Source organism: Varanus komodoensis, unplaced genomic scaffold (assembly GCF_004798865.1).
Source record: "Varanus komodoensis strain SLA01 unplaced genomic scaffold, ASM479886v1 scaffold34_1, whole genome shotgun sequence".
Taxonomy (NCBI): domain Eukaryota; kingdom Metazoa; phylum Chordata; class Lepidosauria; order Squamata; family Varanidae; genus Varanus; species Varanus komodoensis.
Window position 1 is genome coordinate 6,954,945 of NW_025335854.1, and position 27,676 is coordinate 6,982,620.

The 27,676-nt window shown below is 47.7% G+C and overlaps 1 protein-coding gene across 1 annotated transcript in view; it reads right to left on the reverse strand.

Moving 5' to 3' along the window:
• LHX4 (LIM homeobox 4) overlaps positions 1-27,676 on the reverse strand; it is a 64,271-nt gene that overhangs the window by 28,421 nt on the left and 8,174 nt on the right. Inside the window, exon 2 of the mRNA XM_044439186.1 lies at positions 2,106-2,277. Within this exon, the coding sequence (XP_044295121.1) occupies positions 2,106-2,277 (172 nt within the window). The remainder of the gene's footprint in view (positions 1-2,105; positions 2,278-27,676) is intronic.

Genomic DNA, 27,676 nt, shown 5'->3' on the forward strand with positions numbered 1-27,676 from the left:
CACATGAAATTTACAGTTCTAAATGTTATTATTTTTTGATAACCTAACACAAGTAAAAGGTTAAAGTCAGGATGCACAGATAATACAATCTAGGCAAATAGGACATACCCTTTAAATAAACTAGACAGGCCAAGCCTGCCCCCAAATCTCTGACTGAAACATGTGTCGCCGTTACAGTTTTTTGACTTTTCCAGCCAGACCCCAAGATGGACAAGGTATTCACTGTCGCCCAAACTAACTGGGTCGGTGAACTACTAAGGGCCGATCTAAGAGAAGTCGGTGTCCCGTTTCTATCCAACCCACCTCATGCTGGATTTCCCCCACGAAGGCAAAGCAGCTGCGAAGAGCAGATCAGGTTTTGAATAGGAGAAATATCATGTTAAAAGGGATATATTCCTATCGCAAAACAGCTTGGAGGGGCCGTTCTTTGGCGGAGGGCGCCTCCGGTACATCGCAAGGGTGGGTCTCCGCAGGAAAGAGGCTTGCGCTGACGGGCCAGCGTTTGTCATCGGTTTTAACCACTTCAGAGCCAGGCCTGATCACACCAAACGTCTTTCTGGCCCAAGTTCCCCTTCCATTGCAGGGTCTGTACTTTGCAGGTGCTACTTAAATCTCCCCGCAACTGGGGAAGGAAGGGAGAAGGAAGAAGAATGGCAACTCTTTATGCTTTTAACTTATGAAGGCAGGATTACGTCTAATTTCTCAGGAAGTGGTTACAGCCGTTCCTGAGGTCCTGCAATCTGACCAGGCTGAAGCAGCTGTGCTTATGGCTGCATTTCCTCCTTGCACTGGAAGGAAAACCACAGCAGATTTCTGGACTTTGCAATTTGAAAACCTACACCGCAATTTTAAGAATAATTGTTTAATACGTTAAATAACTTTAATATAAACATACTTCACTGTACACATTTGGGTTTGGCTGATTTGTACTGAGTAGGCCATCAGTTCCTTTATGGAGATGAGCACTTTATTTAGGAGAGGATTTAAGGAAGCATAATTTTCATTGTTTTACAGATGCAGGTGGTTTCCTCTATATTATTCATTTTTGTGTCCGCTTCTCATACACTGCGAAGACCAAAAGTTTCCTTACAGGTTAGGACGCAAGGAAGCTGATAAAAGTGTGAACAAGTTAATCCAATTTGCAATTATTGTCTGAATGACTCTACTTCTCATAGGCCAAACCAAGTTATATACATTTTATGTTCCTACGGTAATATATTGACTGTAAATCTGTAAAGCGTGCTAATACTACAATTCTTCCATTTTTCCAAAAATTTCTTTTCTTTCTTTCTTTTTCTTTTTCTTTTCTTTTTTTTCAAAAAACAGGGAAAACTTTTTTCTGTGATGACTTCAACATTTCCATAAATGTTATATTTCTAGCCCTGGAAAAGTAGGCCGAGGTTCTGAGCATCCCAGGAGAACCTATTTTAAAGAGCCAGAACTTGGGTTGTAGAATTTTTATGCTACCATTCTACCTGCGTCTGGTCAAAAGAAAGCTACTCAGTGGGAAGGCCAAGTTTGAGTCTGGTCAGTTCTTCATTGTTCCAACATTGAGTTAATTCTATTCAATTTCAACATTATTTTGTAACGTTTCAAAAAGTCTTCATCAACACACATAATGCCCATTTCCCCTAACAGACACATTTTAATGCTCTTTTCCTAATAAATACACTTTTGCTAGAAATTGCCACCGGTTGTGTACCATTTCCCCTAAACAGAAGGTATTTTTGATATATTTTTGGTATACTTCTCAATTTGCAAACTGTATCACCAACATCAGAAAAGTACACACATCACCAAACTAATTGCCTTTTGGCTTGTGTGCTGCTTTGGAAAGTTCGTTCTTCTCGCTGCCCCAATCCTACCAGAAGTTCCTTTCCCTCCCCTCCCGCTTCCCCCATGTCATTGCAAGAGAGCACAGCGGAACCATTCATAACTGGAAGCACCGCGAGGGGAAAAGCCACGCAGGAGTGCAGGAGCTGCTGAGTGCATCCAAAAGCAGCAGCCCTTCCTTTGAGGATCCTTGCCAGGAAATACCCTGTGGCTCCCAGGAGGCCCAGCAAGCCCTCAGACGCCGCCATGATGGAAAGCGTTTCTGCACCTACTTGAAGAAGTCTTCTTTGCAATAGACGCTCCCGGCTCTGCAGAAGCATCGGTCTGCCAGCTGCATTTGGCAATCTGCACACTTGAGGCAAGAGCCGTGCCAGTGCCGGTCGAGGACTTTCAGGATAAACTTATCCAGGATGTGCTGGCTGCAGCCAGCGCACTGGGGGATCTCTGGGGGGGGGAAGAGAGAGAACAACATCAGCCCCCAGGAAAAACACAAAAGCAAGCCAGTTGCTAAGCAAGAAAAGGCGGTGTGAAGCAAGCAAAACTGTCCCCATCAGCGCCAGCTCTGCAGTGCCTGCTGGCTTGCCGTAAAGACCGGCGTGGGACAGCGCAAATGATCGGTGCCCCATGGCTTACGGGAGCCAGCAGCTGAATTTGCACCTGCACAGAACCTTGACCCCGGATTTATCATGCAACTTGCCAGCAAGTTCCAGCGCACTGCAGCAGGGCATCAGATTCTTATCAGGTAGATTTGGGGTTGGTGCGTGTATTAAGGCATCCAACAGAGCCTTTTCCTCTTCAACATCTGAACCCTTTCCATGCGTGTAGCCAGTGGGTGAGAATCACCTGCTGAAATTATCCCCTGGCTAAAAGCAAAGCTGGGATGTTGGGGACAGTCATTCTGCCTTGCCTTCTCCTTGACATCTGTGGGATCTCCTTTTCATTCAAATATACACTCAACCCGTCTCAATTACAGTCCAGAGAAAGCTTTACCACTCTGAGAACATGTAAACTGGCTTTTAATTCAGTTTTCAGAGGTTGGAACTCTTCTGGGGTCCTTGTCAGGAAGCAGCCAGGCAAAGCAAATTGGAGGTACCTGCAATGGGAGGAAACCTTTACTCCATCAGGCAATTTTCCTGATTAAAACCACCTCCAGGAGCTATTTGCCCCTGGAGAGAAATATAAACCTTTATAGCAGGTGTGGGGAACATGTGCTCTGTGTGTTGGACTACGGCTCCCATCATGCCTCACTATTGGCTTTGTTGGCTAGGATTGGTACAGGCTGCAGTCCGTCGGTTTCTGGAATGATGCACATTCCGCACACTTCCCGTACAATATCTGCATTTTCCACTGGAGGGCACATAGCGTGAGTGATGGCTAGATCTCAGCTGGGAAAATGGCGCAAGAGAAGGACTAAAACCCTTTGAACCAGTCCAGATCCGGCTGACCCACGCGAGGGCTGCCATGGGCCTCAATTCCAGTTTCGTCCTTACCTGGTGATAAATTCTGGCCAAAGACAACTCAGAAGTTTTAATATACCTGCAAAGAAACTGCTCTTCTCAAAGCCAGCACTTTGCTCATCTTGCAGAATGTGAAAGTTTGGAGTCGCCCTGGCCAAGTTTTTTATTACTTTCGTCTGAGTCCTAGATTGATCTATTCGGCCTCACCAAGTCAGGAAGCCCTGCAAAACTTCTGCTATTAACTTATTCATAAAACCACAGCTGCTCAAAAATAAATATATTTTTAAAGATGTTATAGCAGCTAAGAACAACTTGAAAATTAGAAGTGGGGTTGTAAGAACAAGTCAAGAAGGCCAGAATTTTGCAGGGAGAGAGCCCATAGTCTGTAATTCAAACTGTGTTGGTTAAAGCAGCAAACAACAACCAGATCTGCAATTTTGCAATCCAATGTTTAGGATTAGAAATGTGACCAGGTGCTGTGAGTGCCTTTGCAGTTCATAGAAATGGAAGAGCAGTACAAAGTCACAAAAAAAAAAGACCGGAAGCACCAAGAAGGGAGCTCACCTGGTTTCTGTCCCTTGAGCAATAGATGACCCCCTAACCTCTCCCCTTCCCCATATAAAATTATGAATCACCTACAAAATCCAAAAGAGATGCAACAGACTTGGCAGAATTTACTTTTTAGTGTAACATACAGACAACGTAGAGAGTAAAGCCAACTTTATTTTTCTATTCGGTGACAATCTGAATGCATTTTTTCAGGCCTGCATGGCATGTCTTCCATGGCAAGAAGCCAAGACAGCTGCCAAAGTGGACTCTCAGTTCATCACACGAAAGATTTCACCCGCGAAGTACAAACTGGAGCAAGCATGCAAGAAATCCACTCCCTCTGGCTTTACGCATGATGTCCCAGGCTTCATTTTCATGTGCCCTCACAGGCAAGATCACGCTTCTTCACTTTACTGCATTCAGGTTGCTCGGCAAAACAACCGCTATACCTTTCAGTCAGTGTCCACTCTCAAGGCATGACGTGGTCTCCCTCCCACAAGCCAGCAGAGCAGAAATGCCTCTTGTGACAACGGGTTTCCCTTTGGTATCGTTTCCGAGGGGCGATCTGGTGGGCGCATCACAGCTGCATCGTTCAAACTCCAAGGGTGTGCAGCGCCGGGGTCCTTTGACTGCACCCAGCACCCAGCCTTCCCTGGGCTTCCAAACGGCAGGTAATGCTCTCAAATCGGCATTCATTCACAGGTGTGCGCGCTTGGCAACACACTGCGCTTCCTACATCAATGGTGACAGCAGTGGATGCCACCCATTAAATATTTCTCCAGACAGACACACACGCCCTTTCCTTGTCTTGCATCCAATCAGACTAATGCCTTCTGAGCCTTTTCATCAACACTGAATTGATGGAAAAGGAGCTGGGAGGTTTGCCTTGAAGAAATTTGTCACCGTGCAATCCAGTGCGTTTCTATTCAGTTAGAAGCAAGTCTGAGGGACTTACTCCCAGGTAAGTGTGCATGCGGTTCCGGCCAAAAAAAAGCAGGAATGGCTTTGCAGAATGACAGGCTCATAACCTGAGCCATTTTCGTTATGAAACACAGTAGTAGAAAACAGCTTGTTAATTCCTGGCAGGCACTCTATAGTTATCACTTACTATCTTACACAGGCATTTCTGTTCTCAGCGTGAACAAGACAAGACCTTTATATACCATTTGGTCAATAAAGGCACATGAGGAAGTCCATTGTCTTTCTAGCAACAATAACCAGCACCGTTTTTTAATTTAGATATTTGGGGGTCATTTTTGGAAATCACCACATAGGGTGTGGAAGCTGGAGAGTGAAGAAAGCTGAGAGAAAGTGCTTGAACCATGGTGCTGGAGAAGAGCTTTGTGAATACCCCGGACTGACAGAAAGACAAAAAAAGAGGGTCCCAGATCAAGTCAAGCCAGAGCTTCGCCTAGAAGCAAAAATGACAAACGGAAGCTGCCGTACTTTGGGCACAGCACGAGAAGGCAAAACTCCCTGGAGAAGACGATCCTGCTAGGAAAAGGTGGAGGGAGGAGAAGAAGAAAAGAAAGACCAGCTAGGTAGGAGATGGGTCACTTCCATAAAGCTAACCGTGGCCTTGCATTTGCAAGAGCTGAGCAAGACCATTTGGAGAGCTTTCATTCAAAGAGTCATCATAAGTTACAAGATGATTTGATGGCACATGATAACAACAGTTCTGGAAAACTTGCTTGGCAGTATCTTTAGCCATCTAAGGACCTCTTCTTTTTTTGTTTGAACTCATATTTTTGAAACTGAACTAACTGAAGTGTGCTCCCAGAAAACATTCACCTTTCCTTCAGATACAGACAAACCTAGCCTATAATAGTTTTTCCCGTGTTATCATCAATACAGCTCTCAAAATATGAATGATTATTGGAAATTAAGAGCCAGTGGCAGCTATAAAGATGGTAGGAATCCAGAATGTTCCATGCCTGGGTGCATGAGAAGACGTCGTGATGGGGATCAGCGGAAGACAGCCAAAACTGAGGGCTGCTTCTCTTTGTGACCAGGAGCAGTAAGTGAATCTTAACGAAACAATAGAAAACCCTCCAGGGTCACTACAGTATGTTCGTTTTGTAAAGCTTTTGGGGGTGTGGAGAGAAGCGAGCATGAGGCGAAAAGCTTCTGTATACATTAAAATCTCCCTCCAGTTGCTATAAATAGATCCCAACCTTTGATTTGGGTGGAGCAAAACAAGGAAAGATATGGGATAATTTGCCAGATGAGGAGAGCTGTTTTTGGAGAGGTGGAAAGGGGTAGCCACCATTTTGCTGGCCTTTGTTGTTTGTTTTGCTTTGTTGTTTTTTTACCACAAAACTGGCTAGCAGACAGAATGCGGTTTTACTGGTCAGACCAGTAAAATACTGGTCTGAGTGGTGACTTGGTCTATATATAACCTGCCTGTCTGTAGGCAGAATAGGCTAGACGGATGGGGATAGCTGGGTGTTCATCTCTATTTCTCTCCGCCTATAGTTCCGAATAATGGAAGGCGTTGTAAAAGTCTGCCAGGGGGAGATTACCCAGTAAAAGCAATGCACATAAATTCCGATATACATGCCTGAAAGAAGATTGATTTCTGAAGAAGCGAACTGCAGAGCAGGTATGGAGTAATATTGCCAGAGATGTTTATGCATCAGAGTCTTCCCCGCTCTCTTTTTATTTTTCTTTTCTTTTTGCTCTCCTCTCGGATGGCCCTGGGGTGGCAGGAGACTGACTCACAGTAAATATCCAGGATTTGTTGCCCTTTTATGCCACCACAAATCCTCTTGATAGCCAGGAAGGCTTCTCAGAAGCAGGAGTGATGGGAGCTTTTGTACTGAAATCCAAATGAAACGGCCGGGCTGATTGGCTTATTTACTGTGGGGCGCTCCGTTGCTGGAGGCAGGCGGGGGGCTCGAGCAAGCGGCAGCTGGAGTGGGCGCCCCATGGGCCCTCGCACTGCATAGGCTATGAACCTGCAGAAGGCGCAGCTGTTGTAGCAGACGAAAAACCAAAAATTGCCCAAAAATGTCCCCGGGACGAAAGGAACGGATACGTGCATGGCAGGAATGACCTTTCTCATGCCATCTGCAGCTCTCTAGGGCAACTGCCTCCACTTCCAAGCACATGGGCAAGGACTGCTAGCTGCTGGGGCTTTCCAAAAAGCACGGTGAGGGGTGTCTCGCCGCCTGAGAACGACAGCCAGCCCCTCGTCTTCAGGAACAGAGACGGTGCCCCAAGCTGCCCTGCCTTTCTCCTGCCTCCTCTCCCACCAAGCCCATTTTCCTGCTCCAAGATTTATATTCAGGTTCAAGCCCAACACCTGAGAGGGAGCAAGTGCCGTGCCGGATGGAGGGAGAGCGCAGCTGAGCATGTGCAAAGCGGAGAGGAAACCTGCCTAGGCCAAAAGCAGGTTTCTGACCGAGCAGCTGGCAGGGTGCCAAGCTGGGTGCAGCTCCAGCCAGGCTGCATTGTGCCAGGAGGAGGAAATCGCTGGGTGCCGTGTGATCCCGTGGGAATCTTTCCGTTCTCTGTGCAGCCGCCACAATATGGAACCACCCGGGAGCCGGTTCGGCAATTTTGTGAGAAGAGGGGCAAAGCATATTTAATGCCATTGATGAAGGAAAGCAGGAGGCCCGTGGCCCGGGAGAGCTGATCTTCCAAAGGGTGCTACTGACCAAGACTGCTTTGGTCAGGCAAGCTCTCCGGAGAACCGGCCACCCAAGTTCCCGCAAGAGCCATCCAGGAAGAGACCCGTGAAGAGGGCGACCGAATGACTGGGGAAACTGTATTCTCCTCTACTCCAGGCAGAGGAGAGGGCAAGGTGCTCTGCAGAGACCTGATCCAGGGCAACAGGCGTGTTCCTCTGATGGAGGGCTTCAAGATGGGGCACCAAGGGAGCTTGCTGCAAGGGATGCCTCCCCTCCACCCCGTGCACAGGAGCTGGCCAGCCGGGCAGCGTGGGGGACGGCGTGGTGCCCTGTGTCACTCCCGAAGATGGCAGGCGCGTCTAGGTCCTCCGAGCTGAGCTTGCAACCCAGAGACTGCCGCCGCTGCCACCGCGCCACATGAGCTGGGCTGCCCCGTGTCTTCCCTCCTGCTCCGAAACGCTCCACTCAGACGACGGAAATCGGCCTCCGCTCTGATTTGCGGCAAGGCCAGATCCACAGAGGGTGGCTTCCTTCGGAGGGCTGTGCGCATTCCCACGGGATCGCACCCGGAGCCTAATGTTGATTTCACCCATTTTAACCCCCCCTTTCTTCCAAGGAGTTCACAATGCAGGGGCTTCCCCTTTTGTTTTGTCTTCACAGCAGCCCTCAGAGGGGGACCAGGCTAGGAGAGAACGGCCCGCAAAAGCCTCTGGACCACGCTGGAATCCAGACGGAAACCGGCTCTCCTGGGTCTGAGCCTCCACCGCACTGCCGAACGCTTTCAGCTGGCGGGCACAAGGCAGCCCCGAGGACGCGTGGCTGCCCTCCTGGCCCTGATTTGGTTTGAAAACAGCACAGACCTCCTGATCGGGCCCAAGCGCCCAACATCCGTGCCACCCCTGGCTCACCAGATGCCTCCTAGAAACACAGACACCGGTGCTGGGCTTGTTTTTATTTCAGGGATGGTTTTCTCTGCAAGGAGTCTGAATCCATAAAACAGTCCCCTGAAATCCCCCACCTCCAGAGCTCTGTGTGCAGGGGATGTGTGTGTGAGACACACGCACTCCCCTATCAACAGGGTGGAGCGATAAAGTCCAGGAAAGCTCCAGCACTTGCATGGGGCTCAAGTGTTGGGGCCCATCAACCAAGGCACAAACCGGCCCTAAGAGGGCAAGGATGCTTCCATATGGTGGCTTCAGAAGCCCCTCGCACAGACTCTGAAGGAGTAACTGAATTATGGCTTTCTAGTTTCTCGACAATACTATTTATTCATCAATTACAATATTGAGATTCCATTTTCCATCAGTGAGGCTCTAGGCAGCTCACGAAAATGAAATTCAGAATCAATTGGAGTGGACTAACCCAAGAAGTATCGATCGTTCCTCTCCTAACCACCCCACCTGGTTTGTGCCACCTGATAGAAAAACAAACAAATAGAAACAGACAAAATGCTTTAAGATGTGCTTTTGTTAGTACAGCAAAAGACTAAAATGAGAGGGGAGTCAATTAAAAAATCTATACACCCGCTTTGTCTTTTTAAATGGAATTGTCGTTTATGTGAATGTCTCAAAGGTCTGTTCTCCCATCACGACCATATGCCTGGCAAACTGCTTTCATTTATTTAATTTATTTTAACTAAATTATTTAATATAACAGGAATAATGTTAATGGAATTAAGCAGTATGACCAGCTTAGAGCCGAGTGCTTTAAAGCCACAAATGTCTCCACTTCACCTCTGCTTACAGCATTCTATTAAAATAAATATGTCTCTTCTGCGTATGACTTTCAGGAGAGGCAGTTACCCTGCACAAGATGTAACCAGATTTACACTGTTGCTTAATTGACTAGCTACAAATTCGTTCCCTGCTTTGTTTCCATGCGCCTTCCTTTCTGCCTACTCAGACACATGCCAAAACCACGGAACACACGCGCTAGTCACAGGAAGGGTTACTCTCTTGTCCGCCTTTCAAGAAAACAGAGATTAACTTCACTATCAGTCCAATTTCAGTGCTTCGGTCATTTGAGTGCCTGCCTTGAAACGGTAGCAAGATGCATGTTAAGATATAATAAAATGAGAATGTGGAAGGCTCGGGAAAGAGAGATGGTGATGGAATTTGTATTAGAGTCTATACATCCCACAGCCTTGGAAATTTACTCATTCATTCATTCATTTCATTTCATTTCATTTTTATACCGCCCAATAGCCAAGGCTCTCTGGGCAGTTAGCAAATGTTTTAAAAATTAAAGCAGATAAGAGAAAAGTAACTTAAACAAGAACGCTCACAAGAGCAATTGCAATTGAATCGGCAGGGAAGCGCAATATTTAAAAAGGAAGCTAAAAGTTAAACTGTTAAAACTGGGAGAATAAAAAGATTTTCACCTGGTGCCAAAACGATGCAAAGTGCTGGGCACATCTCTTTGGGATGCTCATTCCACAACCAGGGAGCCACAACCAAAAAGGCCCCTCCCCCTGGTAGCCACCTGCCTCACTTCCTTTGAAGGGGGATCCTGGACCCCCAAAGATGACCTCAGTGTCCAGATATGGGACAAGGCGATCCTTCCAATAGCCATTTGGGGAGTTCAGCAGCAGTACCAGCCCTTTGAATCAGGCCCAGCCTTCAGCATGCAGCCGGTACAGCTGGAAGGAGACTGGCATCATGTGTCCTCGAGAGCCAGTCCCCTTTAGCAGGATCCCTACCCTGTTTTATAAGCTTCCACATTACAATTTGTTATTTCTGCTATGCTTAACTGGAGCTTTCTTGACAAAGCAAGACTGCAAGAGTCTCAACTTGCAGAGGGCCACACTGTAAGGCACAGTCCTGCTTCGCGGACACGCTCTCTGGGCAGCCCTAGGAAAAGGCAGAGCCCCTGCTGTGACCTTGGAAAGGCCTTCTGAGGCCTCAACAGGGTCTCTGTCCTTGGAGGGGCCTCTCTCGTCCCTTACAGCCAGTGAGGCCGTCCTGAGGGCAGGCTGCGCTCCAGGTGGCGAGGATGGTGGCACTGCCATTGTTCACAGAATCCAGGTGATGCTGCAGCTTCTTCTCCTTGCAAGGAGGGGGGAACATCTGGAAGGTCCCAACCAGCCTCCTAAAAGCTTTTCTGGGCAGAGAAAGACCAGGGACAAACCCAGCCTGCACGCCTCTCCTAACTTGCATTGGATGCCCACAACCTTCTGAGCTCAGAGAGTATCTAGGACGGCTCCCCGAAAATTTAGTTAACATAAACAGGATAAATGAAAGCTGTTTGGCCACCATATGCTATCGATGAGAAAGCTGACCTGTCAGGCTTTCTGCTGTCTACATTTTTGTGAGAATCCTCATAGAAGTTCTTCCGTAGTTGGTTCTTTTGCATCTGCCCCTTGTCCCATATTGTGAAAAAGATATGAAATGTGATCTTAAACTGTTGCAGTGCCAAGTATGTCATAGATGAATGGCTGGATAAGATTCTCGGAACTGACTAGAGATTTGGAAAGTGCACTTTGCACATCATTAATATCAGACCACCCTAAGCACTCTGCTGCTGAAACTTCAAAATCTTCCCTTGTCCTTCAAAATGACTGGATGTGGAAGGGCGGAAACGTTGTCCTGTGTTCCAAACAGAGATTAGAACCATTTTCTAAGATTCTTTTCCAGACATGGAAGGGTTAGCACATAAAACATGAAGCCAGTGCTCAATCATTGGGCATTGGAAAGATCCTAACCTTTTCTTTATGAAAGTCATTCTGCTGGCATTCTTCCAGCCACATAAAATGGCAATAATTTGCCAGGGGGAAAATGTGATTCTCTGGTCCCATCCCTACTTCAACAGTACGTCTATTTTTGTACCGGGCACTACATGGGACAGAAAAGGAATGTTTTGCATAAAGTCCTATAAATCACAAGGGACAAGGAACACAGTTTCCCTGCTGCTCGTGTCTATTTGTGAGTAGTGCTGAGATTTTTAATAGAGAAGAAATTGCTATTTGTAACATGTCAAGAAATCCAGCACAGTCCCACCTGATCTATAAAAAGGAAATGTAAAAAAGAGAAAAGACTAAGTACAGCCAATTCTAAGAGGATGTCAGGATGGTTAGCAAGAAAAAATGAAGGAAGCTATTAGAAGCAAGAAGGCTTCCTTCAAAAACTGGAAGGCTTGTCCAAATGAGGAAAACAAAAGGGACTCAAAGGAAATGCAAGCACTCAGAAAGGGATGGAAAAAAGAGGGGAGAATTTGAGGGCCATATTACTTCAAAATAAAAAAGTAAGAACAATAATAGAAAATTCTGCAACTATATCAAAAGCACAAAGCCAGCTAGGGAGGCAAATGAACAACTGTGGGTTTGCTTTTAAAAAGGATTAGGAGATTACAGAGACACCGAATTAATTATTTGCAAATATAGATCCCAGATGTAGACCAGGTCCCCATGCCTGAACAGCCATTTTCAGGAAGGGCGTTTGAAGAGCCAAGGCAAAGAGCAGTGACAAATTGAAACAAATTATGAATGACCAGCTCTGTATAGTATCTACCAGAAGACTCTTAAAGAATCCAGTGCAGAATTGCTGATCTTTTAACCAAAAATAAAACAAACAAAAAACCCCTTAACTTGTTCTGTAGATCAGCCTCTATACTTGAGGACTGGAAAGTGGCCATGGTAAACATTCCAAAAATAAAAAATAAAAATAAAAATTCTGGAGAGTGCAGCACACTTAGTTTAATCGCCATTCCATGTAATCCAGGAAAAGGCTTTATTAAAGATAAAATGATCAGGAATGAAGAAGGACAAGTCTTGCTGAAGGGCACTCAGCATGGCTTCTCCTGATTGTCACCTACTGAAGCATGGCATCTGCTGAAGTTCTATCCCGCTGCGCACTTCCAACAAGCTCATGGATGGGTGATGGAAGACATTACGTGCTTGAAATTTTTATTATTATTATTATTATTATTATTATTATTATTATTATTATTATTATTATAACATTTCTATGCCGCCCCTTGCCGAAGCCTCGAGGCTGCTTACAACACAAAAAGATACATTGAAATACAATAGAACATAATAAATTACCAATAAATACAAAAATACAAAATTTCAATTTGATACATCCCTACACACACTTGGGGAGGGAAGGGTCAGCCCTCTCGGCTTTCTGTGCTGTGACCACTAAAATCACACCCACTCACCACATCAGCTTTTTTACTAAGCTTACTTGCATGGAGACGGGGACAACTTTCCTTTGGAGGGGTGTTCCTTGTCCACCTAAAGGACCTAGGAGGGCGGCCCTTTTCCAGATGATGCGAGCGCATGTTCATCCCTGGTGTTGTGCGCATATGTGCCTGTCGGTTGTCCAGCTGGCTCCTCTTGATCCTTGTGCACACCTCTGCTTTGGTCCTGAAGCAGTGACACAAGTGTGCAGCTTCTCTCCCTTCCTCCGTGTGTCTCTACATGTGCGCACCGGGACTTACTCTTTCACACGTCTCCATCGCAAAAAGTCACCATTCCAGACGGTGCAGAGGGAAGGGACGGACGGAGCCACTCAACCACTTTCTTTTTCTAGGTCCCTTCTGCCTGGCCATGCTGCCCAGTTGTAGTGAGTGGGCCAGGCACTCCCTCTGTGCTGACTTCCCACGGTCTGTGTTACTGGATTCTGAAGAGGTGATGGGACACCTAGAGGATCAAGGGATGGCAGGACCTTTGAAGCGCCATCAAGGTTGCTGCCCACGGTGTCCCAGGCCAACCATGTTTTGGAAGAGAGGGGAGGAGACCGGGAGAGGAGCACGCTCCATTGCCTTGCCCATTCTCGGATGAGTCATCGGGAGAAGGTTTGTGCAGGTCTGTCTGGGTGGCTGTCCAGCAGCGAGAGCCAACCTGAGAATGGAGCCTGCTGGGAAGGATTGGAAAGCAGCTCCCAGTCCGGGATCAACACTCACGCTTTACATGAGCAGAGGGCTGTCGTTCAGGCTGCTGGAGAGCTTTGGGTTGCGTTGCCTTGTCTGTTGGGAATGCCAGTGAAGACTGGCATTGTGAAGGGCTACCTGGTGTTTCGGAGCCTAGAGCAAGACAAGAAGGGGCTGGCTCAGGGCAGATTTCTTACTTGCTCCTTCCTCCCTCCTCCCTTTTTCCAGTCTCCACCTCTACATGCCTTCCTAATCTCCTTCTCTGAGCCCTTTCCTCTACAGATCTCACTTCTCCCAATACCCACCCAGCATCTTGAACCCCAAATCAGGACGACTGTATACCACTAATCTCTTTCATGGACATAAAGCTATTTCATGAATGAGGGGGACTGGTTAAATTTTGCGGAAGAATCTGAATGGAAATTGGCATGGCTGCCCCATTTCATTGAAATTCCATCATCCACACCAAGTGACAGCTCAAGCAAGGGGACAGAGTTAGGTGGCATCTGAACTAATCCTGGAGTGGAGCAAACACCAAACTCTAAGGTGGAACAGCAGGAGTAGATTCTAACAGCTATCATGGAAGGAAGCCATCGTGCTGAATTTCCCTGCGGTGTCAGAAGCCATTTTGAAAATTCAAAGCATGCTGGAATTGGGCAGGCCATAGCCTGTTGTTAACATGACAACCCTGTGAAGGTGGGTTGTTGGGGTGGTTAAACTGCTCACAACTGTGAAACTGGATGTCAGTTCTGGGTGGCTTGTGACCCACTTCAACAACCCCCTGGCTGGATCTGCAGTAACAGCAAGCTTCAGCACAGCCCCACAGCAGCCGGAGTTTTCAAGATGGCGGCTGGCACGGCAACGAGGATCCCCTTGGGGAGACTCTCCCACCGTGGGCAAGGCAGCGCAAGGACTCGAATTCAGCACCATGGAGAGCAAGCAGGCAAGTTATCCTGGCAGTGGATTAGTGCAACTGACAATATATAACCTTATAATATATAACAATATATAACACTGACAAAACCCGTCTGAGTGCAGAATCTGTTTTGCTAGAGCATCCCGGCTCTTTCCCACCATTCCAGGCCTCTGCTCAGTCAGGAGGGTCCTGGGAGCGACACACTGCCTGGGAACTGCTCCCATGGACGGAAGGAGTCTGCCCTCCCCTCCTCAAAGCTGGAAGGCCCCGTGGGGAGTCCAGAGTGGACCCCACCCCCCCAGCCCCGGAAGCTCCGGGAATTAGGTTCTGACTCCTCCGTGCAGCTGATGCCGAAGGACACCTGTCTCAAGAGCTTCCAGTCCGAGGCCAGGGCGATGGTGTGGCACACATATAAAACTGCATTGCGATGCGAAAGTTTGCCATTTTTATGGGGTTTTTATGCGTGTGAAGAGGCGATGAAAATCATTCAGCCACTCCTTTTTCACTGCTGTCCAGCCCCTTCCTTTCAATAACAGGATGAACTAGTAATCCGCCTCCATTCCCCCGCAAATGAGCACTTAGTCCTTTCTTTACACGCGCGGGTCTGTGTGGCCGAGCTTGCGTCCAGCGACCACAGACCTGATTAGGTTAGCAGCTAATGGACCTACTCTTTTAACCCCAAGTCAGTGTCTTTCAGAGCTGTGAGGCGCGAACTCGGCTGAAAGGGGGCCCCTTGTGCGATTCCCTCCCAGCACGAAGCCCTGTGTTCCTTCTTTAGGTCTCTTTTGCCAATCTCACTGCAGGCAACTCCTGCTGATTCCCGTTCCTTTCACTGAGGGAGAAGAGGACCCAAAAGGCCTCATGGGGATTTCTTTAGTTTTGGCTAAATTTCGGCTCAGGCTTCCCATGATCTTACCGCTGTAGTTGTTTCTGGGGGGAGGAAGACACAGCCTTGCCACAGGGCAGGCGAAGGCAATATGGCACCCCCACCCCAGAGAGCTTTCCCTGTGTCCAGCAGGATGTTCACCTCCTTGCACTTTCAAACTGGGACCCCACCCCCACCCCGGTGTATATTCAGGAACCAGTTTTGGGGGGGTGGTCAGAGGGGCCACCAGCAAGCCAGCTGTGGCCGGGGGCAGGGGGGCAGCTGGGAACCACCTGAGGGAGGGCTTGGGGAGGGCTGGACGCCCGTGTCTGAGCAGGTGGGGGGCTGAGAGAGAACAGCGGGGAGGACTGTCTAGGGAAAGGTCTTGGGAAGGAGCCTGTCCTGCTTCTTCATGCACTGAGGAAGAAAGATGAGGGAGACGTGAGAAGGAAAATTGGCGTGGGTGTGAATATATGCAGAACAGTGCGCGATGGGGGCCATTTGACTCTTTCTGGGGCGGCGTTCTGCCGGCCCTGAAAGCCACGGGTTCAAAAGAGCTGTTTACCGTGTTGGAGCTCAGAACCTGCCCCTGCCTTGTGCTCAGGGGGCTTGTCCGTCGCCGCGCTTCCCAGGACAGACGTGCTGTGCGAGTGCCCCGGACGGCTCCTCAGAGGTGTGTGCAGACCCCCAGACCTTGCCTAACTGTACTCTCCAGCCTGCCTATGTCAAGAGTGAGCAATCTGGCACTCTGCAGATGCTTTGGACCTCAACTCGACCCCAGCAGGACCCAATCCCTTCCCCTGGCAACGTTTATGCCAAGTCAGCTGCGGGCATGTGCCTTCCACAGATTCATAGGAGATTGAGGCAAGCAGAATGGGAAATTTGCAGCAGCAGCAGCAGCTCCAACTCAGCACGTCTTTTAAAATCCACGCCCTTGTCTGCAAGCAGGCCGTCCCAGCACCTTAGCCACAAATACCAGTCATGGATGCCATGATTACCACAACTTCAGCAAACCTTGATGGCTTGTTCAAGCCACGGTGCACCCTGGCACCCTTTTCCTGATTGCCAACCTGCATTCGGACAGTGCAACAAGCTACATCCACAGGAGTGCCCTTGGTAACTGCCCTCGCTTAAGCAGGCCCCCCTAGACAAAGCCCAGTGCCCAATTTATAGTGCACCCCCACCCCCCTTCCCCCCCACCAGCAGCATCCCCAACAAGTCCTTATAATAGAAACATAGAAACTTAGCAAGTCAGAAGGGGTCTCCCGGGCCATCTAGTCTGACCCCCGGCTCCAGCTGGCTCTGCTCACGACATGCCCACCATGTGGACGTCCAGCCTATCCTTGAACACCCGCACCGATGGGGCGTCAGCCACCTCCCATGAAAGCCCATTCCACACCCTCGGGGTCCCGACTGTCAGGAAGTGCTTCCTGGCATCTAAATGGAGCCTTGGCTCACTGAGCTTTGCTCCGTTGGAGCATGTCCTGCCTTCCTCCGCAGGGGAGAACAGGTCTCTGCCCATCTCCATGTGACACCCCCTCACATACCTGTATGTTGCCAACAGATCCCCTCTGAGTCTCCTCTTCTCCAGGCTGAGGAGACCCAGGTCCCTCAGCCTCGCCTCTTATGGCTTTCCCTGCAATCCGGTCACAATCCTTGTGGCCCTTATGGGACTTCAAAATGCCTCTAGCCGAGGCAAGGCTTCCAAATGTAAGCCGCATGATAGATTTGAAATCAGGGATCATTTTTGTCTCAGGGATGCTCCTGAAATCAGAACCTTTCTTCCACATCCATCAGAATCCCTCAGGGTTCTTAGTATTCATCAGTTTGCTGTCATGCTTTCTAGGTCTTTGGGCTAGAAACTGACTTTGAAAAACACTCAAAACTACAATTGTGGAAATCTGCTAAACTTTGGGTACAAGCCACCAGTGTTTCCTTTCCAATTGTGCCAAAGACTAGAAAAATAAATAAGCAGATAGGGGGGAAATGAGTATATTAGGTGGTTGGGACTGTAAGAAGATGGATGGGAGTGGATATATAAAGTGTGAGAATGAATGGGGAATAATGGAAATTAATATAAATGGGCCATGAGGAGATAGTTTAGATTTGTCAAATTTGGAATGGAAGACAAGAGACCTGTAGCTTCTCCCATGCATCTTTCCTTTGATTCTTTCCTCTGCCTCAACTTGACCATCTGTAATGCAGAAGGGCTCCAGATCAGCTACAAAGGAAGTCCAAAGGACTAAGGAAAAAGATTCATGCTGTCTTCCAATTTAGCAGTGGATTTAGGAAATGCAAGGAGGTGCTCCAGTTTGCTGTTCTAGTGACTGAAATAAATATGGGATAAAAAGTCCCATCTCCACCAGATTGGCAGTTATGTGCGGTAGGATATCTTAACAGATTAGGCTGAAAAAAGTAGACTGAATTTCAAAAAGTGAATAGCTACCCAAACTTTACTGAATCATAGAAAGACCTTTGTTTAAGTATCTGGAGCTATATCTGGAGAGCCAGCATGGTGTCGTGGTTAAGAGCACGGGACTGGGACTCAGGCAATCTGGGTTCTAGTCCCTGCTCAGCCATGGAGCCCACTAGGTGACTTTGGGCCAGTCACAGACTCTCAGCCCAGCCTACCTCACAGGGTTGTTGTTGTGGGGATAAGATGGAGGAGGAGAATGATGTAAGCTGCCTTGAGCCCTTTGTAGGAAAAAGGCAGGATATAAATCCATAAATAAATAAATAAAAATCAGCTCAGGCTTCTAATGGGCTGAAACCACAACCACTACAGAACATACTGAATGGACTGGCCTTTCATACACAAGAAACCTGGGCTAAAAGAAAAGTCATTTTGCTCAGCCTGGTTGCTCAGCAACATTCTCTCCCTTATGACCCTTTTCGCACCCTAGGGTCTCTGCGGTTAATTAGCTCTGCCCTCTGCATGACCCTCCCTATTACATTAATAACTGTTTTAAAAACTCCAAGAGCATGTTAACCCTTAGTTTACACCTTTGGTCGTGGTGGGGCAGACCCCCGACCTTGCTATTTCAGAAGGATAACCTGGACAACCAAGACGGTGTATGGTGGGAATCGCTGCCCTACAGCAGTATGGCTGTCTGAGCCTGGAGTCACTGTATTGCCTCTGGACTAGCCTTCCCCAGTGGATGCTCTCCAGGGGTGTCACATTTCAACTCGGCTCCATCCAGTGTATCCCGTGTTTAGGAATGCTAGAAGTCACAAACCAGGTGGGGGAAGACTTCACCCCATTGTTCCTGAAGGCTCCTATAATCTTATCCCCCCCCCCACACACACACAATGGATGGTCTTCCTGATCATTCCAACACAGACTTTAACATTCCCAGAGGAATAGCTTGTACAGGCCCTTCCGCTAAACCTCCTTATTTACTCAGCGTGTCCAAGTATTCCATGCAAAACATGGTGAGCCTGCCGTAATTAATGCAGGCTGGGGCCCTATAAAATTTTTATTGCCCTGAGTCAGTTGAGACTGAAGAGATGCCCTGGATGTCCGTGAGTTATGCAGCTTTTCCCAATAAGTGGCAATGAAAACTTTATAGCATCCCCGATGTGGCAGATTTTGTTTATGCCACTGTTTTTAGTCCCCTTTTTGAAAAGAAAATAAAAACTTGCTCCGCAGTCTCCTTGAAGCGCATTAGTTACCATAGAAATAGTGAGGTCACCCGAGTAGACAGAGCTTGAAGGACACCCCTCGCTCGGGCGCAAGAGAAGGTTGTCCCTGAGCCTCAGCTGCAGGATCTGGCCATTGTCGGTTGCAGAAAAGTTATCAGACGCGGAACAGGAAGAAGAGCGTGCAGAGCATATAAGTAAGTTATTCCCATGAGCTACAATGTTTGAAAACAGAGACATTCGAATGTAAAGAATTTCTGCTCCGAGGATAACCAGTAGGGTAATTTAGTCTAACTTGTTAGCGGATGATAAATCCTTTCCAATAACAACAAGAACTTAGAACTGATTCTGTGCTTTGAGAACATCAGGCCCTCCCTGTTCGGTCCCGGGAATCCAGTCTGGTAGACCAACCTTATCCCAGTCTGCATGCACTTATTCCAATATCTTTATTCGGCATACTTTGCCGACAGACTAGCACCTGGTGGAATGCACCGCATGAATCAGATAAGAATGGTTCACAGTAACAAGGTCATTTAGAAGCAAAAATAACCACTTATTCCTGCTGAATGCGCATTATTTTTAAATGCAACCACAGAAATGTCCACAGAATTCCAAAGGCAAAAACGAAACGCCCAGCTTTGTGCTGTCAGCAGCAACCCAAGAAGGCTTTCCCAGGCATTGCCAGGTAGGCGCCAGAATGACAGAAAATGTGCTCCATTTGCTGGGGCGTCCCAGTGTGGGGGTGACCATGGCAAGGGGTCCTCCAAGAGAAGCTGCTGAAGCTGGTGATGGCTCGCTAGGAACCACCATGGCATAGAGGATCCATGGATCATGCCTCCGCCGAGGAAACACCAGCTGTGCAATTTGTTCTTCTGGAAGAAGGAAACCCCATCCATGAGAGAGAAAACCCCCAGGCCACCCCCGTGTCAGCTGGCTGCATTATCCCCTCTGCCTTGCACACACAATGTCTCAAATGGCCACAGTGCCTCAGATAGGCCAGCATGAAGAAAACCACAGCCATCATCACCGGCACGAGGTGCGATGTCCAAAGGGACTTTCAGCTGAAGGTGTTCTGCATGTCTCACCACCGCTTCAGTGGCACTCCTGCCAGGGCCCTGCATCCTGAAGAGGTTCACAGCACAGACCTGACAGAGTCGCCCTCGGCTGGAAGATCAAAGGATGGGAGCAATTAAAGCACTGCAAGGATTAAATCAGATGGATTGCAATTTTCGCTCACTGTAAAAGTTCAGATACTACTTGAAAATCCATGTGTTTTTATTGACTTTGTTTTTGTATCCTTTCTGCATTTGGTCCTGATATTTTAAATGAAAGTCTTAAGGAAGAGTAATCTGGAGCCACTCTGTTGTCTTGGAAGAATTTCTGGAGACATAGCAAAAATATCTAGAGGGAGAAAAAAACAGCTTCATATGGTTTGTCCCAGAAAACAAGAGGAGGTTTCTCTACTGAGGTTATTAACTGTTGAAATTTACGAAAAAGGTCTTACTTGGCACTCACTTCCTGGAGGGATTCAGTTAACCAGGGCTGTTAGCACTGGATTGTTAGAGTGATGTGCCATTGAGTCATCTGCACCTGAGGCCTGTCGGCAGGTCCTTTTCTTGACACCCCTGCTCATCTCTCGCAAACTCCAGGCTGCGGCTTCCTTTTTGGAATGAGTCCACCTCATGCCTGGTCTTCCCCTTCTCTCTCTGCCTGTGATAGGACGTATAGTGGAAATGTATAGTGGAAAAGGCCCGCCACCCCCATGCCTGTCCCTGCCTGTAGGGGAAGGAGGCTTGGGACGATGCTCAGCAGAAAAGCCCAGACGTAACGAGTGCTGTAATGGTGCTGCATTCACTTCCTTTCAATTACAAAATGGTAATGATTTTTAAGGTTATGGTGCCGTGATGCTTCCTGCTTTTTGGCCTGAGCACTGGAGCAGGGCCCTTCCTTGGGCAGAAATACTGCCCGTACAATTCCCCTATTATTTCTGTATGGGAAAGGATCAGAGACCAAAATTCAACCGGACGGTTGCAGAAGGGTTCTGAAATACCCAGCAAGAGGCTAGGCCCTCGTGTGCCCCCTTGGGACCACGGATCTGGACCGCCCACAGCAAGCCCGCTTTCTGAAATCGGGCCAAATTATCTTGAGGCTTCTATGAGAGACGCGGACTTATCCATTGCATTGCTCAGGCACTGCCTCCCTGTACAGTCACCTTCATTTTATAATGATCAGGCACAAAATCCTATCGATTCCAAAAGAAGGGTTGTTTATTTGCATAATAATGATGCCATAATTCACCAGGCTGGCTCCCTCCCTCCCTCCCTGCGCTGCTTCATGACATTGCATTTGCCTTTGAAGCCGCGCACAGGAAGGGCCGCGATGGCGAGGAAACAACCTGCTGATTGGCCACCCATTCGCGGCTCGGCTTCGCCTCCTCTCAGGCAAGAGGCGCACGGAGCAGCGGGGTGCGGCACGGCCCTCCGGCCCTCCCTCCCTCGGTCACACGCAGGACCTTCCTCCCGAGCCGAATCGCATGCCCAGAGCACCTTCTCGTGCCCCTGGCGAGCGGCATCCTCGTCAGCCACCTTTAAGGGCATCGCTCCGGGCTCCGGGTCTGAAGCTATGCGCGTCCTATAAGGACGCACGCACGTATTCTTCCATGTCTGGGAGAGAATCCCCCACCTGCCACCCGTGTGCCAGCTCTTGATTCCCCCCCCCTCCAAATCATTATGGTATTTTATGATGACTCAGTCGTACTGGTATAATGTACTTATAGGGCCTTTTTAATATGCATGGTCCTTTAGGCGAGCCGGATGGAGAGGGGCCGCCCAGCAAGTGAGAGACAAGGGCGAAAAGACCCAGCTGGGAGCAAATGCCGGGATCTCTGCGCAACTGCTTTGCTGCTGTCGCGAGGCCGTGCCTGAAAACCCGCAGGCCGCGCCTGCAAAAGCGCCCGGCTCCCAAGAGCGGGGTTTCTGCGTCCTGCGGGGCCGCATGGGCCTTTATACACCGTAAGGCGTAGCCACGCTTCCCATGTGCCACCCGCAGCAGCAAACCGAAGCGAGGAGTGGAGGTGGACTCAGAGCCGAAAATGGGTCGCCAAGGAGCAAGCGGAGGGAAATGGCGCGCGCAGGAGGGGGACACGGGCCTGACCGAGCCTCCCGCGAGGAGGGCACTAGCGGACGAGCCGCAAACGAGGGCAGGCAGGGCCCTCGCGATGCCCAAGGATCGCGCGTTGCACTGCTGCGCGTTGCGCATGCCAGGGCTGGAGAGATCAGCAGCCCCTGCGCCTCGCGCTCCGAGCAGCCACCAGCCCTCTCCACCGCCGCACCTCTCGCTTGCTTCCTAGGCTGGATGCGTTGCCTGTGCAAATGCACGCATTTAAAATAAAGGGGCCAAGATGTTTCATTATTCCTGGTTCTGGACATAGATTTTGTTGCATTTTATTGGCTCTGCTGGTCTTTGTTTTGGTGTTTTCTAACATTTTTGTCCTGTTACATTTGTCAGAAGAAGACGAAGACTACGACCAGCAAACCAAAATATGTACTTCAGAGGAATAGCCCAGGGAGGACTGAGCAACCTCGACAGACAAGAAGTTCAGGAGTCAGCTGGGAAGAAAAGGGGTGCGCACAGGTGCGGTGGGTGGGAGGGCAGCTTGCATGGAAAGGCTGGCCGGATCCCTGAAGAGCCCCCCTTCAGTGCTCAGCAGCCCCCCTTCGGACCTCCTGTCCCTCGTGGATCCCTCTTTCTCCTGCCCTGTTCCTCGCCAAAGAATTTTAGATCCTGCACCAACTCAAGAGATGTAGCCGGGAACAAGGACACAACGCTGCTTGTGGCCGCATCTTCCCTAAGTGCAAAATGGTTTCTTTGGAGTCAGATTTAGATATATTTCATCACAGCTTGTAGAACCCAGTATAGACTGACGTTCTCATGGATTTTCTCAGCAGCCGGTTCCCAAAATGTCTTCTTCCTTCAAGATATGCTGTGAGGTCATTCATTTATTCCTGTCCCATCTTTGTGCCAGCCAAGAGTCATGGAAGATCTGCAAGGCAAGCAACGCTGGGGCTCCAGCTGCCCAAGACAAGGACGCGAGGAAAGGTGTCGCAGGGTTCGCCTCCTCTGAACACAGCACCTTCTCAGCACCTTCAGAAGCTTTTCCAGGCTGCTCAGATTGTGCTCATTTTTATTGGCCAGGGCAAACCTTTAGTATGTTACTTCCTATCAATCTGTGACATGGTTCCTTAACTTTTTACAATCAAATGACCTTCTGCCCAATTTTTCACTTAAAAAATCAGTGCTGCTCTCAGATTACAACCTAGGATAATCCATAAAATAACACATGCACCCAAAATAAACTAAAAGCAAATTTCAGGGGATAATACTGAAGAAACAGGACATAAAATTGAAATAAATTGGCAGTGCAGTCAGGCACACAAAGAAACTGTAAAGGAGAAGCAGCAGCACCTAACTCAGAAAATCCTTCCAGAGGAGAGGAGGAGTCAGTTCTATTTCCAACCTGCTGAGGCTGCACTTAAAAACAGGAGCTAATTAATAATAACAGCAATGATAAATAATTGTCCGAGATTAGCAGCTTTTCTCAATTGGTGCAAAGCTTTATTTCTGATTAATATTTTACATGGCTTCACCTAATATCCCTCAATAAAAGGAGTTATTTCATTCTTCCACTGTTTGCATTCAAATATTCAGCTACTCAGGTGCACGTAGGAGAACAGAAAAATGTAACCTATAAAACAGTTAAGAATAACCTGCATTGCCTGTAAATTACTTATGGTTCTTCAGTCACAAAGAATGGATGGGAAGTGACACCTTCATTTTTCACTGTGACAGAAGCAAGAATACAAGTGAATTTGATTTTATACATATAAGTCTGGTTCAAGACCTGGGATTTTCTTCCTCATTATGGGCGTCAAGCCGGCCTAGCTAACCTACCCAGACCGTACCGTAACCGTCGTGGTGCATAGCAGTTGGTCCGATCTTGGATATATCTGAGTTTTGCATAAAACATCACAGACATTCAGAACCCTTCACTATCTTTTGTCCTCGTGTTCACAGATGGCTTTCCCCCATTATCTCTCTCCATGTACCTCTTGCCAACTGAGGCCAACATTTAATGCGTCTGATGAAGAGGGCTCTAGGAAGGCCATTTTGCCTTACATCCGGTCGCCATTAAGGGGCCACAAAATGCTACTGATTTTGCTCTATTGACTACGAAGCCTACAATTTCAGGAATATCCAGGTATGAACGGAAGAACTAAAACGAAGAGCATCTAATATTCCTTACTGTACTAACAATGTTGACAGAGTAGGGAAGCAAGATTTGAGTTATCCAGATTTTCTGAATGATGTGGATATCACTCTTTCTAAGACTTCCCCACGGAACTCGTTTAGGGGGACTGCCGCAACAAGAGAGAATCACCAAGCAAATACTGCTGGCGCAATGCTATGCTTTCTTGTAATGTTTTTGTGTCTTTCGGTCGGTGCTGTCTGTACTGTGAACCGCCAGGGAGCTCTGGCGATCAGGTGGTATAAAAATTCGGCAAGCAAAAGACAAACAGCTTGCTTCTTGCAGGCCATCATTCAGCCTGGGAGCATTTGGTGGATCGCTGGATTAAATCTGCTAAAGCGATGCTGGTGGAAATGAAGAGCAGGTTCCACACACTGCCTGAATGAAGGAAACCCCCGGTGCAAACGGGAGCACATCCTTTTGGGACCTCCTCCGAGTGGGATTTCAGGACCTCTTTCGGCCTCCACAATGCTTTTTTTAACCAGTCCTGGCACTCCTGAAAAGTGTCCACACAATATCCTAATAAGAAAAAAGTTGCGATTTGTCTTCAAACCCAAATGGCCTCCGATATTACGTGAAAGAGGTTGACCTACATCAGGGAATTAATGGGGCGGTATTCACAGGGATGAGGGGTGGGTGCCAGGCTTCTCCCCAGAATTTCATGACGCCCATGAGTTTATTTCCCAGAAGCATCTGCGTTTGTGACAGGGAGATGCGACAGGGAGCAGCAAAATATACTCTCTGCAACTGCTTTCTCCTGAATGTATCTGAGAGAAGCTGTGGAAACTTGCAAAGAATCTTCCCACGCACCACCGAGCGCCACCCCGTGTGGGTCCCTCCCTCACCTCCACCCAAAGCCTCTTTCGTACCCCTGGCTATACAGGGCACCAGAGACAGGAACAGTCTGTCAAGAACTGGATGAAAAGATACATTAGGGTGTTATTATAAAAGCACCACCCTGTGCATTTCAAAGGTGTATGTGATAATTAGTCAGCGGGAGAACTATGCGACTTGAATTTTTCACCTGTCCAAAACGGGCTAGCTCTGACATTAAAATTAACTATCTCTTTTTAACAAATAGCAAACGTCACAGAATCATAGAGGGCTCAACTAAATAGTTTAATATGGAATGGAGACTTAAGTAATATCTACTGGAACATGATGTGTTTTAAAACAATTAGATAAAAATAACAGAAATGTAAATCTCTTCATCATTATAAAAATTAAAGGGGGAAGGACTGTAAAGGTATCAGTCCGTATCCCTGGGATGAAATTTATTTCTAGTTCCTCCTCTTCTAATGTTTGCCAGGACACCCCAAGGATCTTTCCCTCTCAAGTTATAAATGCAACGTGGTGATAATACTGACTGTTAGCTATTTAAAATCCCCCTCGGGGTGATGCCTGATCCCCAACTGTATTTTCTTGGAGATGTGCTGGATTATGTTAACATGTGCCGATGTTAAGATAAACATCACAAAATAATTTTGAATTAAATTGAATATACATTTTATTTATAAAATTATTCTTTGCGCCCTTCAGACAGTCCAGAGCTTTTGTACTTGTTTGTCAAAACGCGGGAAGCTGCGGATCGGTTTTGCTTTAACAATCAACCAAGGAAAGAAGATTGACTGCATGTTTTTCCTTCGATTTTCCAAAGGCAGCAAAAGGACTAGAGATTTAAGGGCATTGTTGTTTTTAATTAAAGCCGAGCATTCAGGGAAGGGACCTGGAATAGCTTCGAGGAAGGCCGGACCTCCAAATCCCCCAGCTCACTCTAGACTTACAACTGACCAAACCAGGTACAGGATGTTCCCCTTTTGGTGGAAAAATAGACAACGCACGAACTGTCCGGAGCGACCCTGATGAACACCCGCAGCTACATCAAAAGGTCGCATTAGAAGATGTTCTAAGAACAGAGCCAAGCATGGAAAGCAATTCAATATCACTGAAAAAACAAAAAACAAAACAAACAAACCATCTATAATACCATCGTTGGCAAACCCAGGTAAATAAAGGAAAACAATTCCCAGGGCTTAATCTTAAGTTTTCACGGCAGACCTCGTTCCTCGCTCGTATGTCCATAACCACAGAAGATGTGGAACCAGAGGTTGCCACGTCCCCGGCACCACTCAGTCCAGGCGTCCCGATACCACGAACTTGTACCACCAGCAATTTAATTTGATTAAAACGGGCTTAACGGTTTTCCATTTCTTTCAAGGAATCCTGATCACCTCCTCCCAGACTCCAGGTCCCAAGGTCCCTTGAGAAATCTGCAGACAGTTAAATCACTGGTTTAAACGTGCAGTGTTGGTTCTAGTCCAGCAAGGATGCCATTTAGTGCTGGACGGGGCACCGTGCCACAGATGGGGTTCTGGTGGAAGAATGACCTGGGCTGAAACCTCACCCCCAAGACTCCAAGAGTAATTCACTCCCAGCCTCTGTTCCCACTTGTAACCCGGACAATATTGACTTGTCTTACAGGGAATACTGGAAAAATAATCCTGAATATGTTGTTTGTAAAAATCAAGCAAGATAGCACGACAGAAGAGTGTGTTTAGCCACACACAGAGTCGCGGCGTTACTAGCTCTCCTCCGTGTTCATATTTAGTGAGAATGAAGCAAAATCATCCCCCGAATCAAAGAGGACCAGAGAAGGGAGAAGCAGTTATGCTGAAGAAACATAGTCTCTATGATGACAAAAGAAACTTTGCTGTACATGCAGATTTTAGATTTTAAAGAAATTAATACAGAATTGCTCAGCTGGTCTCTTTTGCTAGATTAAGGCAAGAGTGTGCAAGCATTCTGGGCTCACAGAATTCCTAACTGCTCTGTGTATGCTTGGATTGGTGTTACGGGAAGGCTGGGTACATTTAAAAGGTCCCATCCTATCTAATCTCTCTCCCTGCTGCTTTCTGGGATAATTCTGCGCATCATCATTTGCTTTATTTATGCATTGCTGGGGCTTCTCTTCTTCTCAGCGTTTGCTGAATCGGATTTACCTGGAATATAAGGGAAGGGGGGGGAGCCATGCTTGTGCTTCGAGGGGGAGGGTTAGAACTGTTCTCAAACTTGCAATTAAATTGAAAACAACCGGGCAACTAGGAGGCAAACAAGAGGTGGGAGCACTTCTTAAAATCAGCCAATAATTTCTGTAAAAAAAAAAAAATGCAAGGGTTATGAAGACATTGTCTGAATTCTGCATCCTGAGACTGGGTGCTGTAGGATTTGATGGACAAGCGAAGCACAAGCTCATTAAACATATCTTAAAATCAAAACCAGCGCAGGAGGTCTTCATTCACTTGGCTGGATGATGCCCTATTATCCTGCACGTTCACACACACAGGATCAGGAGCAACCCTATCAGCGAATGCAGAAGCGGACCCAAGAGAGACCATGGATAGCCGCCCCCCCCCCCTTTCAGATCACCCACCTGACAAAAGGACCCTTTTAAAAACACAGACCTTGCCAATATTTTATTATTTCTCATCGCCCTTGCTTGGGATTTCTGCCCCTTCCTGCCATAAAGTACGAGCCTTCTTTCTGTAACTGCAGCCTCATATCGCCACAGGAATTGAATGCATGAGAAAAGAGGATTAGAGTTTTTCCCAG